Consider the following 20,929-nt stretch of genomic DNA (forward strand, 5'->3'; position numbering starts at 1 on the left):
TGGGACTTGGTATACAAATATCCTTTTTAGTTATATTAGGCTTGTTTAACCCTTGTGTAATGTTCATATTGTTGTTACTCAGCCAGTGTTTGTGGGTCTGATGGACCCGTTGCATTTTGTGGCTTTTAATGCCTCACAATCAAACACTTTTATGTTAAAATACTGAACAGATGTTTATTGGGATAAGGTAAACATCTGTTCAGTATTTTAACATAAAAGTGTTTGATTATCCCACACAAGGTTGCAACATTGTTTGTCAACACTGTCTGCTCTCATTTTCTCGCACATTTGACCCTCTGATGTTCTGTGTACCTACACTCTGTCCTCCTCCTGTCTAGGCCTGCTGTGTGTGTGTGTGTGTTTATGTTAAAATACTGAACAGATGTTTATTGGGATAAGGTAAACATCTGTTCAGTATATTAACATAAAAGTGTTTGATTGTGAGGCATTAAAAGCCACAAAATGCCACGGGTCCATCAGACCCACAAACGCTGGCTGAGTAACAACAATATGAACACGTTGCACGGAAAATTTCTCTGCCAGTTTCTGCATTCCACAGGGATTCTTCTTTTTGTGTTTCTGCACCTGTGGTTCCCACACAAGGTTGCAACATTGTTTGTCAACACTGTCTGCTCTCATTTTCTCGCACATTTGACCCTCTGATGTTCTGTGTACCTACACTCTGTCCTCCTCCTGTCTAGGCCTGCTGTGTGTGTGTGTGTGTGTGTGGTAGGTACACAGAACATCAATTTCAACACTTCTATTAGTGGACGCGGACATCTTACATGTAATAGAAATGTGTAGGGGGGGTGTATGTTCATTAAATATGTATTCTGATATATGTTCTTCACAGAAAATGAGCCAAAGTCAGTGAGTCTCAGTTTGAAAAATTAATTAATTGTATATATTTTTCTTTTAATAAAAAATGAAAACTGGTCCCATAGACCCGAACACCACACAAGGGTATATATAATATGTTAAAAAAAAAAATGTCACAATAGGGAAGAAAGGGTAAGTGTTGGGTTACATATAAAGTTTTCTACTTTGAAGTATTTGCATGTGGTTGGAAAACTTGTGATGTTTGACTGGAACGCGTCGGATCATCTGATTGATGTTAATGACAATAACTTTGCTCACTGGGATGAACGTCACATGTCTGCACGTGTTGCAAACAGGCAATGAGAAGCTTGGGACAAAAAACCAGAGCGCCGGAGAAAACACAAACTATCTCCACCTTTTTTTGGGGGCGATTTTGCCATTTTAGGTCACACTTTCAAATGAAAAGCATGCTTAACAGAAGAACAGGCGTTCTGAATTTTGAAACTTTTGTTCGAGCGACACTTTTTGTTCTTGTTTACAACAATCCCACCACCCTGGACTTCAACAATGTTACAATTTTACTGGTTTTATTCATATTCCATGCTTGCTAATTAACAAAACAAATATGATTACATGCTTTACAACCGTGGTTCTTAAACTGGTTTAACTCCACGTACCACCATATTGACCAGTATTAAATTGCAGAAGCGTAGTAGGCCCAAGTATTCATTAAAAACAAGACAGGTTCTATTTAGCAAGTATACTTATTGTTGGCCAATGTAACATTACGCACAGTTTGAACAGTAACAATGTGTTTGACTATTTCATTAAGTGATTCCACAAAAAATGGAGCCCTCGTACCGCAGTTTGAGAATAGCTTTTCTTTTTCTTTGCCATTTGAGTGACAATGTCTTTCAACCGTGGTAGAGTCCAGTCATAATGCTTCATTCTTAATGACTCATTGGCACAAACATGCTCATTTTGTGTGAACTGTTGTTATTTGAACTATTACTTCCCCTGCCCCAGAATTACACATGATTCTGGGTGTCGTCTTTTCACACTTTTTAAAATGTATTATCATTTTGTATTGACTTTTGGCAAATTAAGTCGAGGACCAAAATTGAAAAAAACCTTTTACACCATTCCTTATGAACCAGCAAGTAGTGTAACAATAAAACAAAAACAATTCAATTAGATATATATTTTTAAATTACCGTATTTTTCGGACTATAAGTCGTAGTTTTCTTCATAGTTTGGCCGGGGGTGCGACTTATACTCAGGAGCGACTTATGTGTGAAATTATTAACACATTACCGTAAAATATCAAATCATATTTAGTTCATTCACGTAAGAGACTAGACGTATAAGATTTCATTGGATTGAGCTATTAGGATTGACATATTGTTTAGTAAACGTATAGCATGTTCTATATGTTATAGTTATTTGAATGACTCTTACCATAATATGTTATGTTAACATACCAGGCACGTTCTCAGTTGGTTATTTATGCCTCATATAACGTACACTTATTCAGCCTGTTGTTCACTATTCTTTATTTATTTTAAATTGCCTTTCAAATGTCTATTCTTGGTGTTGGGTTTTATCAAATACATTTCCCCAAAAAATGCGATTTATACTCCAGTGCAACTTATATATGTTTTTTTCCTTCTTTACTATGCATTTTTGGCCGGAGCAATTTATACTCCGAAAAATACGGTAACTAAATGTCTCTATTTTGCCGTTTGTCACAATTAAAAGTCCCCCCCCCCAGAAATAAAAATGCTACGACACAAATCAGGAAGTGAACTGCTGAATAACAAACAAACACAAATTCCACTTCTGTTAGTAGTTCAACTTTGGCTCAGGTCGGACTTAACGAGGACGTCCTCATAACACACAATTGCACAGCTTAGGCTTTTTATTCTCATTATGTCCAGCAGGGGGCAACATCAGCACTGGTGAAAAACAATAAATAAATATGTAGACAGTAGATACCCATTATTCATGGGAGTAAAACATTTTTGGACCCATTAAACGCCGAATACTCATAACTCTGTAATATATCACCCTTTTAACAACATTTTGCAGGTGTTGAGTACACAACATCACGTCTTGTGCTGGAAAATGTTCAGTGCATTGACTTAAGAGACAGCGCCCTCTGTTGGACTCATCAAAGCACTTCTGCTTAAGTCAACAGAATTTTTTTTTGCAATATAAGGCAGAGAAAAAAAATCTGTAAAATTTTGAGGGAAGCGAATGGCGAACCAGAAATAAATAGGGATCTACTGCATATTGTTCCAAATGGATGCCGAGTGCTGCATTAAGGCAAATAAGAAGGATGAGGAGCAGTGTGAGGTATTTGTGAGAACTCAACTGAAGCGTCACCAGCCCTGATACATGGGCGAGCTATTGGGGGCGTCGTGAGGCCAATTACCTTCTGAGAGGACGCTGATGGCGTCCGACTGCGGCTGCCCGTTGCCGTTCATGCTTTTCTTGGCCTCCTGGACGTGACTCTGGTAGAGCAGGGCCGTGCCCACCATGGCGTTGTGGCCGCCGCCGTTGGCCACCGAGGTGGAGGGCGACTCCCAGGCCAGCTCCCTCCTGCGGCTCAGGTCCACGTCCAGACCGGTCCAGCCGTGGAAGGCCAGCGTGTTGAGGAAGGCCTGCATGGGGTTCAGGATCCCCTGCATGGCAAGAAACAAGCAAATTAGGGATGATGTAATATCTTAAATAGTGACGCCCTGCCTCAAATAATCCTGAATAGTCCACTTGACTGCACAATCCTAATATTACAGATCAATTAATGCCCCTCACCTACAATCCATCTTTCTTGTTCATTTAATAACTTTAAAACACAAATAAACTGTAATTATCTCTAATATGACACAAAGGTGCCTTGTCCCAATTTGCATCATCCAGCTAAGTAAATAAATGCAACACCTCAAATAAGCACTTTCTTGGGAGGAAAAAACAAAACATTTAATGCCACTAGGGAGCTGTAATTACCTTTACTATGACACAAAAGTGCTTTGTCCCCCCCAAAAAATCCCAATTTGCATCATCCAGCTAAGTAAATCAATGCCACACCTCAAATAAGGCCATTCTTGGGAGGAAAAAACAAAACAAGTAATGCCACTAGGGGGCGGGCAGTAACAACCTTTACATATAAGCGCCTTCTTGAAAGGGGGGAAAAGTGGTGCCATTAGGGTTCTGTAATTACCTTTACTATGACACAAAGATGCCTTGACCCCCCAAAAAAAATCCCAATTTGGGTCGTCCAACTAAGTAAATAAATGCCACACTTCAAATAACCAACTTCTTGGGAGGAAAAAACCAAAGTGGTGCCAATAGAGGGCAGGAACAACCTTTAATATGACAAATAAGTGCACTGTTCCAAAATGAGGGCAATCTCTTGTAAGGTGTGTCTGTGTCACACACCTAAATAAATGAATGCCGCACCTCAAATAAGCACCTTCTTGGGAGGGGAAAAAAAGTGTTGCCACTAGGGTTCCGTAATTACCTTTACTATGACACAAAAGTGCCTTGTCCCCCCAAAAAAATCCCAATTTGTGTCATCCAGCCAAGTAAATAAATGCCACACTTCAAATAAGCGCCTTCTTGGGAGGAAAAACAACAAGTAGTGCCACTAGGTGGCAGTAACAACCTTTGCTATGACAAATAAGTGCCCCGTTCCAAAACGACGGCAATCTCTTATAAGGTGTGTCTGTGTCACACACCTAAATAAATCAATGCAGCACCTCCGATAAGCGCCTTCTTGAGAGGGGGAAAAAGTTGTGCCATAAAGGTTCTATAACTACCTTTACTATGACACAAAGATGCCTTGACCCAAAAAAAATCCCAATTTGGGTCGTCCAACTAAGTAAATAAATGCCACACTTCAAATAACCAACTTCTTGGGAGGAAAAAACCAAAGTGGTGCCAATAGAGGGCAGGAACAACCTTTAATATGACAAATAAGTGCCCTGTTCCAAAATGAGGGCAATCTCTTGTAAGGTGTGTCTGTGTCACACACCTAAATAAATGAATGCCGCACCTCAAATAAGCACCTTCTTGGGAGGGGAAAAAAAGTGTTGCCACTAGGGTTCCGTAATTACCTTTACTATGACACAAAAGTGCCTTGTCCCCCCAAAAAATCCCAATTTGTGTCATCCAGCCAAGTAAATAAATGCCACACTTCAAATAAGCGCCTTCATGGGAGGAAAAACAACAAGTAGTGCCACTAGGTGGCAGTAACAACCTTTGCTATGACAAATAAGTGCCCCGTTCCAAAACGACGGCAATGTCTTATAAGGTGTGTCTGTGTCACACACCTAAATGAATCAATGCAGCACCTCCGATAAGCGCCTTCTTGAGAGGGGGAAAAAGTTGTGCCATAAAGGTTCTATAACTACCTTTACTATGACACAAAGATGCCTTGACCCAAAAAAAATTCCCAATTTGCGTCGTACAACTAAGTAAATAAATGCCACACCTCAAATAAGCTCATTCTTCGGAGGTAAAAAAAACAACAAGTATTGCCACTAGGGGGCAGTAACAACCTTTACTATGACAAATAAGTGCCCTGTTCCAAAATGAGGGCAATCTCTTGTAAGTTGTGTCTGTGTCACACACCTAAATAAATGAATGCCGCACCTCAAATAAGCACCTTCTTGGGAGGGGAAAAAAAGTGTTGCCACTAGGGTTCCGTATTTACCTTTACTATGACACAAAAGTGCCTTGTCCCCCAAAAAAATCCCAATTTGTGTCATCCAGCCAAGTAAATAAATGCCACACTTCAAATAAGCACCTTCTTGGGAGGAAAAACAACAAGTAGTGCCACTAGGTGGCAGTAACAACCTTTGCTATGACAAATAAGTGCCCCGTTCCAAAACGACGGCAATGTCTTATAAGGTGTGTCTGTGTCACACACCTAAATAAATCAATGCAGCACCTCCGATAAGCGCCTTCTTGAGAGGGGGAAAAAGTTGTGCCATAAAGGTTCTATAACTACCTTTACTATGACACAAAGATGCCTTGACCCCAAAAAAAAATCCCAATTTGGGTCGTCCAACTAAGTAAATAAATGCCACACTTCAAATAACCAACTTCTTGGGAGGAAAAAACCAAAGTGGTGCCAATAGAGGGCAGGAACAACCTTTAATATGACAAATAAGTGCCCTGTTCCAAAATGAGGGCAATCTCTTGTAAGGTGTGTCTGTGTCACACACCTAAATAAATGAATTCCGCACCTCAAATAAGCACCTTCTTGGGAGGGGAAAAAAAGTGTTGCCACTAGGGTTCCGTAATTACCTTTACTATGACACAAAATTGCCTAGTCCCCCAAAAAAATCCCAATTTGTGCCATCCAGCCAAGTAAATAAATGCCACACTTCAAATAAGCGCCTTCTTGGGAGGAAAAACAACAAGTAGTGCCACTAGGTGGCAGTAACAACCTTTGCTATGACAAATAAGTGCCCCGTTCCAAAACGACGGCAATCTCTTATAAGGTGTGTCTGTGTCACACACCTAAATAAATCAATGCAGCACCTCCGATAAGCGCCTTCTTGAGAGGGGGAAAAAGTTGTGCCATAAAGGTTCTATAACTACCTTTACTATGACACAAAGATGCCTTGACCCAAAAAAAAATCCCAATTTGGGTCGTCCAACTAAGTAAATAAATGCCACACTTCAAATAACCAACTTCTTGGGAGGAAAAAAACAAAGTGGTGCCAATAGAGGGCAGGAACAACCTTTAATATGACAAATAAGAGCCCTGTTCCAAAATGAGGGCAATCTCTTGTAAGGTGTGTCTGTGTCATACACCTAAATAAATGAATGCCGCACCTCAAATAAGCACCTTCTTGGGAGGGGAAAAAAAGTGTTGCCACTAGGGTTCCGTAATTACCTTTACTATGACACAAAAGTGCCTTGTCCCCCCAAAAAATCCCAATTTGTGTCATCCAGCCAAGTAAATAAATGCCACACTTCAAATAAGCACCATCTTGGGAGGAAAAACAACAAGTAGTGCCACTAGGTGGCAGTAACAACCTTTGCTATGACAAATAAGTGCCCCGTTCCAAAACGACGGCAATCTCTTATAAGGTGTGTCTGTGTCACACACCTAAATGAATCAATGCAGCACCTCCGATAAGCGCCTTCTTGAGAGGGGGAAAAAGTTGTGCCATAAAGGTTCTATAACTACCTTTACTATGACACAAAGATGCCTTGACCCCCCAAAAAAATCCCAATTTGCGTCGTACAACTAAGTAAATAAATGCCACACCTCAAATAAGCTCATTCTTCGGAGGTAAAAAAACAACAAGTATTGCCACTAGGGGGCAGTAACAACCTTTACTATGACAAATAAGTGCCCCATTCCAAAACGACGGCAATCTCTTGTAAGGTGTGTCTGTGTCACACACCTAAATAAATAAATGCCGCACTTCCGATAAGCGCCTTCTTGAGAGGGGGAATAAGTGGTGCCATTAGGGTTCTGTAATTACCTTTACTATGACACAAAGGTGCCTTGTCCCTCCCAAAAAAAACCCTGAATAAATTATTGCCACACCTCAAATAAACACCTTTTTTGGGGGGGGAATACCAAGTGGAGCCAATAAAGTGCAGTAATTACCTTTATAATGACTAAAAAGTGCCAATTCGTGTGGCCCACCTGAAAAAATTAATGCCACACTTTGGGGTGGGCAAAACAAATGGTCCCACAAGGGGGCAGTAAATACCTTTTAGTATGACAAATAATATATATATATACATACATGTATACATGTATATATATATATATATATATATATATATATATATATATATATATATATATATATATATATATATATATATATATTTATATATTTTATATGTTAGTGTAATTAGTGCACCGACCCAAAAACCCTCCCTCCCCCATCCCTCCAATGTTAAAAAAAAGTCAGATTAGTGCCTTACGTTGATGGAGGTACATAGAGTTTTAGGATTAGGGTTGGGGTTAGGGTTGGATCTCCACCGGGGTAAGGAATTCAAAATTAGTCCCTCTACTTGCTGGGAGTCACTAAAAAGCTGTAAATTTGTCTAAGTGTCTAAGGTGCGTGTTCCTTTAAGAAGGCCGACCTGCCGGGAGTAATCTTGACTGTCTAATAATTTAAGGTTGGTGGGATTTGTTCTAAGTGACACCATTTTAGGGTACCAGCACTCAAAAAGTCTGGATTTTTTTAAGTGTCAAAAAGTCTGGAATTTTTCTAAGTGTCATAATTTTAGGGTACCAGCACTCTGTGGAGAAAATGCGGCGGTGTGCTTGCTCTCACGCCAGAGACGCGAGAACAAGCATTGAATTCCTGCAAACGAAACCTAAAAAAACGGACCAAGTGATGTCATTCGGGGCCCTATTTTCAGACAGTTTGGCATATTTTGGTGAGGCTGAGGGTTCCAGAAGGTGTTCCCGGGGAATGGGAGGCCTTTTGGGGCCTCATTCTCATTCATTCACACAAAAGGGTTGTTTCCTTCTGTTGTTAATATTCTGGTTCCTACAATATATATCCATTCAGTCTGCAAGGGATACAGTCTGTGAAGCACACATGATTGTGATTGTGTGTGCTGCTGGTCCACTAATAGTACTAACCTTTAACAGTTAATTTGACTCATTTTCATTAACTACAAGTTTGTATGCAACAGTTTTTATTTTATTTTTTGTTCAAGAAATTATACAGTATATTTTATTTTAATTTTTTTAAATAAAAGCCATTATCTTCACCAGACCAAGTTGTCAATAAAATTAGATTGTTTAAAGCATGGGTGTCAAACTCTGGCCCGTAATTTCACTTGGCCCTTGAGGCGATATCAAATTAACACTAGAGCTGGCCCGCCGATTATATACAGCGGCGGTGCCGTGGTAACACCGCATTCACCGTTAATACTCATACTTGCCAACCCTCCCGGGAGACACACAAATTTCAGTGCCCCTCCCAAAAATCGTCACGTCCGCTTTTCATCCAGTCCAACAAGTGCTGGCCCAGTCACATAATGTGTGCGGCTTTTACACGCACACACAAGTGAATGCAACGCATACTTGATCAACAGCGATACAGGTTACACTGAGGGTAGCCGTATAAACAACTTTAACACTGTTAGAAATATACGCCACACTGTGAATCCACACCAAACAAGAATGACAAACACATTTCGGGAGAACATCCGCACCGTAACACAACATAAACACAACAGAACAAATACCCAAAACCCTTTGCAGCACTAACTCTTCCGGGACGCTACAAAGTGTGTGTGTGTGTGTGGGGGGGGGGGGGTTTGGTGGTAGCGGGGGTGTATTTTGTAGCATCCTGGAAGAGTTAGTGCTGCAAAGGGTTCTGGGTATTTGTTCTGTTGTTACGTTGTTAGAATGGATGAAAAGCGGACGTGACGACAGCTCGTAGAGGACGTTAAAGGCAGTGCCTTTAAGGCACGCCCCCAAGACTGTGGTCCGGGTGGACTACGAGATATAATGACTGATGAACACCTTTGTTCGATAATGAAGGTTGCCTCAGCTCAAAGCCTGAGCCCCGACATTAATGAACTAGCATCCAAGAAAAGATGCCGGGTATCTGGCTCGGGCACATCAGATTAGATCAGTGTGTTGCAAACTGAGCAGTTTAAAGTCCTGAATGGTTGGTTTATTCATTGTTATTTTATTTTCAAATTTATTAGCCTGTGGAAAAAGTTAATGTTGATATTTACCTCAGAAGGCTGCAAATAGAAAAGAGGCATTACATTTTTATTTAAATTGTATTTGATATGCCATTGATATTTTTAAATTATTATTATTATTTGAAACTCGATTTTGCATGTCACTATAAAGTTATATAAGCCTTGCTTGTTCAATATTCAATGCAAAACTTGTTTGGGTCCCTATTAAAAGGTTAATTGGTTCAACCTTGGCCCGCGGCTTTGTTCAGTTTTAAATTTTGTCCCACTCTGTATTTGAGTTTGACACCCCTGGTTTAAAGGGTTGTGTAGCTTTTAGTCAAGTAGCATTATTTGTGACAACATGAAGGCAGTAGAGTAAACAGAATAGGATATTTTGTACCATGATGAACCAGGTGATGAGCGCAGCGTTGCGGATATTCCTGAGAGTGCTGTCCCCGACGTCGGCCTGCATCTCCAGGTAGAAGAGGAGGCTCTCGTTGATGATGTTGGGAAGCCAGCTGGACATCAAAACAACAATATTGCGTCATCCTGACCAAGGGCACATGTTAAAACCAACCTACCTACCAGATGGAAAAGACCAGCATTATTTTAAAGAAGCGGATCTTTATGGTGCTGGCCAGCCGCCTCTCGTTTTCCGTGTAGATCCCTTGGCGTCCTTTCAGCAGCGATGTCACTGAAAGGAACAAAAGATGGCTCATTTGGGACCCTCTGAGAAGACGTTACCGTGGCAACGCACCTGCTGACGTGGTCCTGTTGAAGAAGATGGGGTTGGCCACCAGGACCAGCAGCATGGGCGCGTACGTGGTGACGTAGTGAGGGATGGCGTGCTGCAGACCTTGTTCGCAGCTGCGTACACACACACGCAAAATACTCATGTGGGCGATTGTGCCGCCGCACGGACAGGAAGTGGCGTGGAAGGTCGGAGTCTTACTTGGAGATGGAGGGGTAGTAGAGCATGGCCAGGCCCTCCACACACAGCAGCAGAGCCAGACCCCATGTGATCATGTGGTAAAGGATAATGGTGCTGAAGGAGAACACAGCCAGTCATGAGACCTCAACACACGTATTTGTCCTCTGCACACGTTTGACATCACACTACCGGTTCACTACCGCGCTGGAATTATTGGGGTTGCATTTAGGTCATCATTTTCTTTCCACTCATGTGTTACAGTCCACTATGGATGGACGGGCACCAGATTCGGTACTTTTATAGGCAGCTGTATCAAACGGTCAAATCATTGGGTGCCATATTTCCATATTATCCAGTTGTAAACACTTGGCGGGCAAACATGCAGCACTCGGAACAGAGTTTAAAGGCCTACTGAAAGCCACTACTAGCGACCACGCAGTCTGATAGTTTATATATCAATGATGAAATCTTAACATTGCAACACATGCCAATACGGCCGGGTTAACTTATAAAGTGACATTTTAAAATTCCCGGGAAATATCCGGATGACGTATGCGCGTGACGAAGTCCGAGTAACGGAAGTTATGGTACCCCGTAGAATCCTATACAAAAAGCTCTGTTTTCATTTCATAATTCCACAGTATTCTGGACATCTTTTGCAATTTTTTTAATGAACAATGAAGGCTGCAAAGAAGACAGTTGTAGGTGGGATCAGTGTATTAGCAGCGGACTACAGCAACACAACCAGGAGGACTTTGTTGGAGCGCTAGCCGCGCTAGCCACCGACCTCACCTTGACTTCCTACGTCTCCGGGCCGCCAAACGCATCAGGTGAAGTCCTTCGTCCTTCTACCGATCGCTGGAACGCAGGTGAGCACGGGTGTTGATGAGCAAATGAGGGCTGGCTGGCGTAGGTGGAGAGCTAATGTTTTTAGCATAGCTCTGTGCAGTCCGGTTGCTAAGTTAGCTTCAATGGCGTCGTTAGCACAGCATTGTTAACCTTCGCCAGCCTGGAAAGCATTAACCGTGTATTTACATGTCCACGGTTTAACAGTATTGTTGATTTTCTATCTATACTTCCAGTCAGGGGTTTATTTCTTTTGTTTCTATATGCAGTTAAAGCAAGATGCTATCACGTTAGCTCGTAGCTAAAGCATTTCGCCGATGTATTGTCGTGGAGATAAAAGGCACTGAATGTCCATTTCGCGTTCTCGACTCTCATTTTCAAGAGGATATAGTATCCGAGGTGGTTTAAAATACAAATCTGTGATCTACAATAGAAAAAGGAGAGTGTGGAATCCAATGAGCCAGCTTGTACCTAAGTTACGGTCAGAGCGAAAAAAGATACGTCCATCGCTGCCTCTCAAGTCATTCACTGTAACGTTCCTCATCTACGAATCTTTCATCCTCGCTCAAATTAATGGGGTAATCATCACTTTCTCGGTCCGAATCTCTCTCGCTCCATTGTAAACAACGGGGAATTGTGAGGAATACTAGCTCCTGTGATGTCACGCTACTTCCGGTACAGGCAAGGCTTTTTTTTATCAGCGAGCAAAAGTTGCGAACTTTATCGTCGATTTTCTCTACTAAATCCTTTCAGCAAAAATATGGCAATATCGCGAAATGATCAAGTATGACACATAGAATGGATCTGCTATTCCCGTTTAAATAAAAAAAAATCATTTCAGTAGGCCTTTAATTAGTCGTGGATGTGTCCGCAGGGTGTCCCCAACCTCATTTGAAATATCTGACAGTATAAATGTTGCAGTCATCTTGTGGACAACGTGAGCAATTCAGGTTAATGACCATGAACTGCATTTTGGAGTAGTCACAGCACAGCATTTTTATATATGACCCAATACAATCAACCTTTCCCACTCATGGTACAAATAAACACAAAAGGTCAACACACATGGTAAATGGTAATGGTAAGTATTCCCAAAGTACCTTACATTATATGTCACATTCACACACTAATGGCGGAAGATGCAATGCAATGCGAAAGCGCTAACCACAGAGGTGTCTTGCCCTAGGACTTGGATGGCGGAACCCTCAAGTTAGTGGCATTGCTGCTCTACCATCTATGCACCCAAACATAACACAACCTGCTGACTGAACTTTGTGGAGAATACAAAAAACGTCCAACATATAATTCAAAATGACACCCATTTAAATCCCCTGCAATGCATGATGGGAAACAATGCAAAACATTCTCTCCACACTTATTTATGTTTGGCATTTTAGCTGCTTGATATTTCTGATTGATTACAAAACTTTTGGGGGTCGTCAGGGAAGTAAACAAGGTAGGAGTCAAACCTTCACATACACCTAAAATTCAATTATATAACCATTAAATATATATGTATATATTTATTATGATTGTCACACACACAAGGTGTGGTGAGATTATCCTCTGCATTTGACCCATCACCCTACATATATAATTGGAAAACAGTGTATGGAAATGTGTATACATGCGTGTACACATATATATGTGTGTTTTTAACAAATGTGTATATACATACCTGTAAATGTGTATATACATGTATATATACTTATGTATACATATATTTATATATATATATATATATTTACTGCATATGTATACATATATATGTTTATATATGTATACATATATACAAATGTGTATACATATACACATGTGTATATGTGTATATAAATATATGTATATGTGTATACATGTGTATATTCATATACAGTATATGTATATACATGTGTACACATGTGTGTACACCTAATGTATATACACATGTATACACACATGTGTATATACATACCTGTATATTATGTGTATACACATGTATACTTATACATATATACAGTATATATACACACATGTATACGCATATATATGTATACACATATAAGTATACGTATATATGTATACATACTGCATATATGTGTATACATATATGTATATGTATATATATATATATATATATATATATATATATATATATATATATATATATATATATATATATATGCGTGTATACATATGTATATATAAATATATATATGTACACAAATGTATATATACATATGTATACAGGTATATGAATATACAAATGTATATTTAAATTTATATGTGTATACATATGCATATATAATTATATATGTGTATTCAAATGAATATGCAAATATATATATATGTGTATACATATGTATATATACATGCATGTATATATATGTATTTACAATAGCGTTTGCCATTTTACATGGCAATTTCACCACCAACTAAAAATGCATGTTAAAATCAAACCGCTGGTGTGTAATACGTACAATTCTTACAGTATAAACACGTTTTAGGGCACAATAAAAAAACTATATTCCACTTAATGGCAAAGAGTACTCCCTGACAAGCAACACACCATTGTCTATACACTACTGCCACCTAATGTCTTGGAATTGCAATTACATGCAAAATCTATGATACTTGCAAATAAGACTCAGAAGTGTAAGAAAACAAGATACAACAACTGAACAGCAAAGTTATTATTATCAGCATATTGTTAAATGGTAAATAAAAAAAATATTTTGTTATTAAACAAATTAACATTAATGTACACATAAACACAGAAGTACCATAAATTGATACTATTGAGTATTGATTTCCAGGTACGGGGAATTGGTACTCTATTGACTTAAATGTGTTACCATGCCTACAGTCCACTGGCATTGGAACCAAATTACAATTGGGCAAAATTTAAAAAAAAAACTTGCAGGGCACACTTTTAAGAAGTACCACCAACTTCAGTACAGAAGGCTCAGCACCGATCTACTTCCTGTGACATACTTCCTCCTTTATTAACCGATTGGAACCATTTAAACCAGGGGTGTCAAACTCATTTTAGATCGGGGGCCACATGAAGAAAAATCTACTCCCTAGTGGGCACGATAACTTAAAAATAAATAAATCAATCAATGTTTATTTATATAGCCCTAAATCACAAGTGTCTCAAAGGGCTGCACAAGCCACAACGTCATCCTCGGTTCAGATCCCACATCAAAAATAAAGACAATTTCAGATTGTTTTCTTTGTTTAAAAATAGAACAAGCACATTCTGAAAATGTACAAATCATAATGTTTTTTTTACACTTACATGTTGCGGTTAATAGTATTCTACCTTTATTTGTCATTATTTATACTTTCTGAATAAATTATGTGATAATATTCATCAGTCAACTCATTGGTGTTAATTTGCAAGTTATCAAGATAAAAAAAATTAGATCAAAATCAAATTACAGGATGTTATTTATGTAGTTTGATAATTTTCCTCGACTGGTGCACAAACAAAATCTCGTTGGTACGACTTAAGTGTTATTATGACAATGACAAAGGAATTGATTGATTGATTGACTAACATGTTTTGTTTTGTTTTTTTTACATATGTAGCATCATCTACAAAAATACAAAGAATTGCTATTGCGACATCTAGTGGACACATTTAGAACAGCAGTTTCTTTCATTAAAAAATTTCGGCTCATTTTTATACTTAGCAAACTCATCCCACGGGCCGGATAAAACTCGTTTGACACCCCTGAATTAAACCTAACAAAAGTTCCACTCGCTCAGGACATGTTCTGCATTATTTCTTCAGTTCAGAATTTTCTTCACAAGAACATCAAAGGAAAGAACCGAGTGAAGCCTTAAAGCACTTTGACGTTTCTCAACAATTCTAGTCATCTGCTGGTTTAGAATTGTCTCCATTGAAACGTGGAACACATCCCAGTCTGGGTCACAACAGTGGCCTGGGGTCTTATCACACACTCATGTGTGTACAGTATTCCCACTCAGCCTCGTCAGCTACTGTAAATGTTCTAATCACAAGAGGCCATGTTTCACCTGATTCCTGCGGACGTCTTCACCACCAGGAAGACGTCTACGGCGTAGCAGAAGGTCCACCAGAAAGAAGCGCTGTAGAACAACTGGATCCACATCTGCCGACATGTGCAAACATCATCGTCAAGGCAACGAGGCGTCGGAAAGACGAGACGTGACCAGACACGTACCGCGCTGCCCAGGCAGAGGACGTCCGGCCAAACGTCGGTGCTGTTGGCCTCGGAGATCTGCTCCACGGTGCCGGGCAGACCGATCCACAGAGACGACCTGAGAATGATGCCTGGTGGAGGAAAACATGGGAAACGACTTCTTTACCAACCAGACGACATTAGGAAGAATGAAATCCGAAACTTAATAAGCCAAACTAATTGAAGGATAAATGCCTTCAGTTGTGTAATGCAATTCTAACAGACCGCCAGCATAATTAGAAGAGTTCCTCAAAAATACACCATGCCCCCAATTAATCCTGCTCCCCCCCCAATAAGTCTCTTCCTATTTCTTGTCATGGGAAAAAAAAAATTGCCCACTGGTACTCGCAGAGACATGGCATCTGTAAAGCCGAAGTTCACTGTGCAGTTTAAAGAGAAATGGCTTTTGTATGTTAAAGTCCATACAGAGTAGTGTTCAACAAAATATTAATGTTTAGCACTAACATTTATTTATTTATATTTTCAAGACTTAAGACTTAGACTTCCTTTTATTGTCATTCAAATTTGAACTTTACAGTACAGATAAGAACGAAATTTCATTGCATTAGCTCGTTGTAGTGCAGGATAAAAGAGCAATAAGGTGTAGAAATAAATAAATAGATTACTGTACAGATAAATATATTGCACTTTTTCATATGCATTCACGTTTATGGATTATTATTATTATTATTATTATACATATTATTATTAATATGTATTTATGTATATTTGTATGCATTTATTTATATTTCATATGTATTTATTTTTATATTTATAATACATATATAATTTTAAAATAATTATTTGTAAAAAAACAAAAACAAAACTTAACAGTCAAAGGGGCGCTAACTCCCCAATGTGTTGTAATCATTATCGTCTGCCCTCTTACAGCTTTTAGTACTTAATGACGTAACTACACTCCAACACAACTCCATGCACATTAGCCTTGTGGGTTAGCCAATGCGAGCCTCCTAAAAAAACACTTAAAAAATATATATGTTCTGTTCAACCACTAATGGTAATATAATCTAGCCCGTGGTGTTCTTGTTTTATTTGTTGGTTTAAATTTTTTTAACTTTGAGCAAGTTGCAAACAGATCCTTTAATGTTCATTACTGGAAAAATAATATATGATAAATTCCCACTATGAAACACAACAAGAGGTGCCACTAGGGGGGCTACAATTACATTTATTGTGACAATGTGCCTCATCCAATTGTGAGGTCTGGCACCCTCTTAAATAAATAAACACCGCAACTTTATTAAATTTCTACTCAAAAGAAAAGAAAAAAAACAGGCGGTACCACCAGGGGGATGTCATATTGGGACACCACCATTTGAGGCTCCTTTACCTCAACATAATTACTGCAGAGCAGACGTGGTATCTGTAAAGCTGGCGTAATTTAAAGAGAACGTGCAGCTGGTTGAATTCTTCTATGTGGGTCAAACACAACTAATTAGTGTCCAAAAACTGCTAAAACAGGAGCGGTAATAGGATTTGTAGTAATATATACTGTATATTAAATATCTGAAACATTCTAATCAGGCATGGCATCTGTAAAGCTGAATGTTACAGTGGAGTTTAAAGGGGAATTGCACTTTTTGATCATTATGAGACAAGAACGCACATGTCCTTTTTTAGGATTTTAAAGATGAAAAAATGTAGTATGTTCAATATTTACCGTAATTTCGTCATTTTAAGCAATACCGGAACTTATTTCCTAAGCACATTTATTTCCGTTTCCATAGCAGCGCTCTTCCGACTTCTGGCAACAAATGTGTGTTCCTACTTCCGCAAACAAACACGAGTGTGTTGTAATCATGGCAGAAAAGGTAACAGACAACAAAGACAACTATTTTTGGACAATTGAGGATTCACAACCTTATCTTTTTGAAGCTGAATGTACAGAGGATGAACTGCTGGTTATAGAAGCGAGCGCGAAGAGAAGGTGAAACGTTTTAGCAGACGAAAGCGGAGAGAGTGAGGTTGGCATGACTCGACGTTGTAAATGTGGAACTTGGCGCCAAGTTATGCCAACATAAATGGAGTGCTTACCCAAAATAAACCTGAAAAAAGGTTCCCCGCCAGTTGGACCAAACACACAATTGTCCATCGAGTGACTCACGATAATATTGATCCCGATACACGCAGCACGTCATGCTTATTGATTAAAAAAACTACAGTACATACGCTGTGTATAAACAAAACATGAAATAATACTTTACAGATACTGTAATATGATTGTTCATGTTTTTTAGTCAGTCCAGATTGGTGTCTTACCCCATTGTGTTGTGCATTACAAACTCAAACGCGTTTTGTGTTAATGTAGAAGCTAGCTTACCTCTTGCCGTAGTTAGCTTTTAGGGCTAATACAGTAGCATGCTGATGTGTTACTACGCTAGAAAAAGAGTTCTGCAGTGTCCGCGCTTACAATAACAATATCGCTACAGTTTGGTTATTATACTATATATATTATTATACTATTATATTATATTATATGATTTTTGAATGCATTTTTAAAGTGATTTAAAATTGATTGCTCCCATTAGCTGCATTGCTAGCCGATTTTTACATGTGAGGCTACAAAGAAAACAAAAAACCCTTTTGTCTTCTTGTCTCTCATAATGATTGTGAACGATAGGCAAAATTCCTTTAAAATACCACAAGAGGCTGTATTATGACACGTGTGATGGTATCATTTATAATATTGCAATCAATTTTTGATTGTGGATTATAGACGCCTAGTACTTTTAAAAGCCGCTACATGAAAAATACATCAGATTCAATGTTATGGAAGACATTTAAATTCAAATTAGATATTTGTCATGTCATCAGCGACCCCCCGCGACCCCAAAAGGGACAAGCGGTAGAAAATGGATGGCCTTTGCCCAAAATATTGTACTGTTTTGTAAAAAAATAACATGCATAATAATGACATTATTACAATAAATAAATGTGTTACAAGTAAGAAATATCATATATTGTCACTGGTATTGCAGTGTTTGTAATGTCGATGAGTCAAACTATTAAGAACCTCTTCCAGCATGATCAGGCAGTACAGTTTATCCATATTCTTAAAATAATACCTCTAAAATGAAGCAAAGAAGCCTTTGTATTAGATTTTGCAGGTGTACCTAATGTAGTGTCCGGTTAATACCATTCTCCAAAAGTAGTAAAAAAAAAAAAAAAAAAAGTCAAACTGGAAGAGTTAAAAATTAAATTGCATCGTAAAAGCACGTAAGCCCTACCTGTGCATCCCATAATATCACACAGGCTGATGATGAAGAGTATCCGTGACGAGGATGCCGGTCTGGGCAGAGGGTACTGTCCCAGTCTCCTGTAGCCTTTCTTCTTGGGCAGGATCTGGAGGACGGTGAAGACCAGGCTCAGGACCGCGCTGCCCACCGTCAGCGCTCCGAACAGAACCGGCTGGAAAGTCACAACCAGCTCGGTCGCCGGATCCCGGTTCGAGCAGCAGAACGTCTCCAGCCGAGGGGACGCCATGACGGTCTGTACACGCCACACACGCAGCCAGGCCGCTCGCTCTGAACACAAGGAAGAAAAGAGGGGGAAGAAAAGGGAGGAGGAAATAAGTGAGCGTGCTTAGCCAAATTCTCAGAGAAATCACATGGTGCCATCATGTGCTTCTATTTAATCTGCTGCTGCACGACAATAGCACTGTGCTGGACCTGTGGCGTATTGTATCCACTTGACCTTCATCTACTGTATGTGGCCCATGCACTGGACACAATATTAGCTACACCACAATCTAATACAAAGGCAGGATCAAAAATATTTATTTACGAAGATCATGATGGCAAGACTTAGATACATATTTATTTAAAAAAAAGAAAAAAAAAGGTCATAATTGCTATTATTTATTCAAATGAATGTTTTATTTAATTTAATTGTATTAACATATTTTCAAAATGCAAATTTATCATTTAAACAATTATTAAAATAAAACTCTAAAAATCCAAACATAATAATCCACTTATATAGGACATTAACATGTCAAATAATGTATTAAATTAATTACATTCTTTATATTGATATAAAAATCATAATATAATTAGAAATATCTAAATTAATTTGGTTCTTCATGACCAATATCTAATTTCATTTTTATTCACATTTTTTGAACCAGACTAATTGAAGGTTAGGTGCCGTCAGTCACAATTTTAACAGACTGTATAATGAGATTTCCTTAAGTGGACACCATGCCCACAATTAATCTTGCATTTGAATAAACAAACACAGCACCAGCACCATCAAAAATCTCTTCTTCTTTCCTGTCATAGAAAAAAACTATTTCTTCCACTAGTACACGCACAGACATGGCATCTGTAAAGCGAAAGTTTACTGTGGAGTTTAAAGAGAAAGTGCTGTTTTATGATTAAGTCCATACATAGTAGTGTTCAGCAAAATAATATTAACGCATAATTAATTAATACTAGCATGTATTTATCTGTATTTACGTTTTTTTGTAAAATATTTTTTAATAGATTTTTATATATTACATACAGTACAGGCCAAACGTTTGGACACACCTTCTCATTCATGTGTTCATTTTCTTTATTTTTATGACTATTTACATTGTAGATTGTCACTGAAGGCATCAAAATTATGAATGAATACATGTGGAGTTATGTACTTAACAAAAAAAAGGTGAAATAACTGAACACATGTTTTATATTCTAGTTTCTTCAAAATAGCCACCCTTTGCTCCGATTACTGCTTTGTACACTCTTGGCATTCTCTCAATGAGCTTCAAGCACACCTGTGAAGTGAAAACCATTTCAGGTGACTACCTCTTGAAGCTCATCGAGCACATCAAAAATTACAACAATGTAATTTAATTAAATTTGAATTAACTGTTGAACCGTCTGTTTGCAACCGGAGGTTGCTATGTTTTTAGCATTATATTTCATTATACATGATACATATTACATTACTATTATATTACAATACAAAATAGTATATCAAACTTTGCATTTTTTATATTAATTAAAAAATTATACATTTGAAATATCTAAACTATTTTTGTTCTTTCATGAACATTTAATTAACATTTTGACATAAAATTATTATTGTTAATTTTATTATCATGAGTTGTAGTCATTATAGTACTCTAATAAAGTATTTGTAAAATAATAAAAATATAAAAACTGACATTTTTTATTTTATTTTGTGACATGATTATTTATCTTTTGACATATTTGACATTTAGTTCATTTTGTTTGTGAAATAATATTTAATTTTTTTTTTTTAAATAAAATTAAAATGCTAAAAACCATATATATGATATTGTGCATAATATGTTGAAATTGTGAAATTATTATTATAGTATTGTGAACCTAATACTTAAATATCCCACAATTAATTTCTATATTAATGACCTTTACAATTTATTGAATGGACTTTTATTATTACTATTATTTCT

At 38.2% G+C, this 20,929-nt stretch overlaps 1 protein-coding gene across 2 annotated transcripts in view; it reads right to left on the reverse strand.

The window, feature by feature from the left end:
• The window catches only part of gpr143 (G protein-coupled receptor 143), a 28,491-nt gene that overhangs the window by 1,926 nt on the left and 5,636 nt on the right, over positions 1-20,929 (reverse strand). The window contains exons 3-10 of one of the 2 annotated variants that reach the window (XM_062069116.1): positions 18,735-19,031; positions 15,469-15,578; positions 15,302-15,396; positions 10,457-10,549; positions 10,262-10,371; positions 10,090-10,198; positions 9,905-10,022; positions 3,254-3,503 (exon numbers count right to left, since the gene is read on the reverse strand). In XM_062069116.1, the coding sequence (XP_061925100.1) occupies positions 3,254-3,503; positions 9,905-10,022; positions 10,090-10,198; positions 10,262-10,371; positions 10,457-10,549; positions 15,302-15,396; positions 15,469-15,578; positions 18,735-18,990 (1,141 nt within the window). In that variant the 5' untranslated portion in view covers positions 18,991-19,031. Of the gene's footprint in view, positions 1-3,253; positions 3,504-9,904; positions 10,023-10,089; positions 10,199-10,261; positions 10,372-10,456; positions 10,550-15,301; positions 15,397-15,468; positions 15,579-18,734; positions 19,313-20,929 lie in introns of those variants that run through there. The other variant, XM_062069117.1, reaches the window with a different exon arrangement.

The sequence above is a fragment of the Entelurus aequoreus genome, linkage group LG14 (assembly GCF_033978785.1).
Source record: "Entelurus aequoreus isolate RoL-2023_Sb linkage group LG14, RoL_Eaeq_v1.1, whole genome shotgun sequence".
Classification (NCBI taxonomy): Eukaryota; Metazoa; Chordata; class Actinopteri; order Syngnathiformes; family Syngnathidae; genus Entelurus; species Entelurus aequoreus.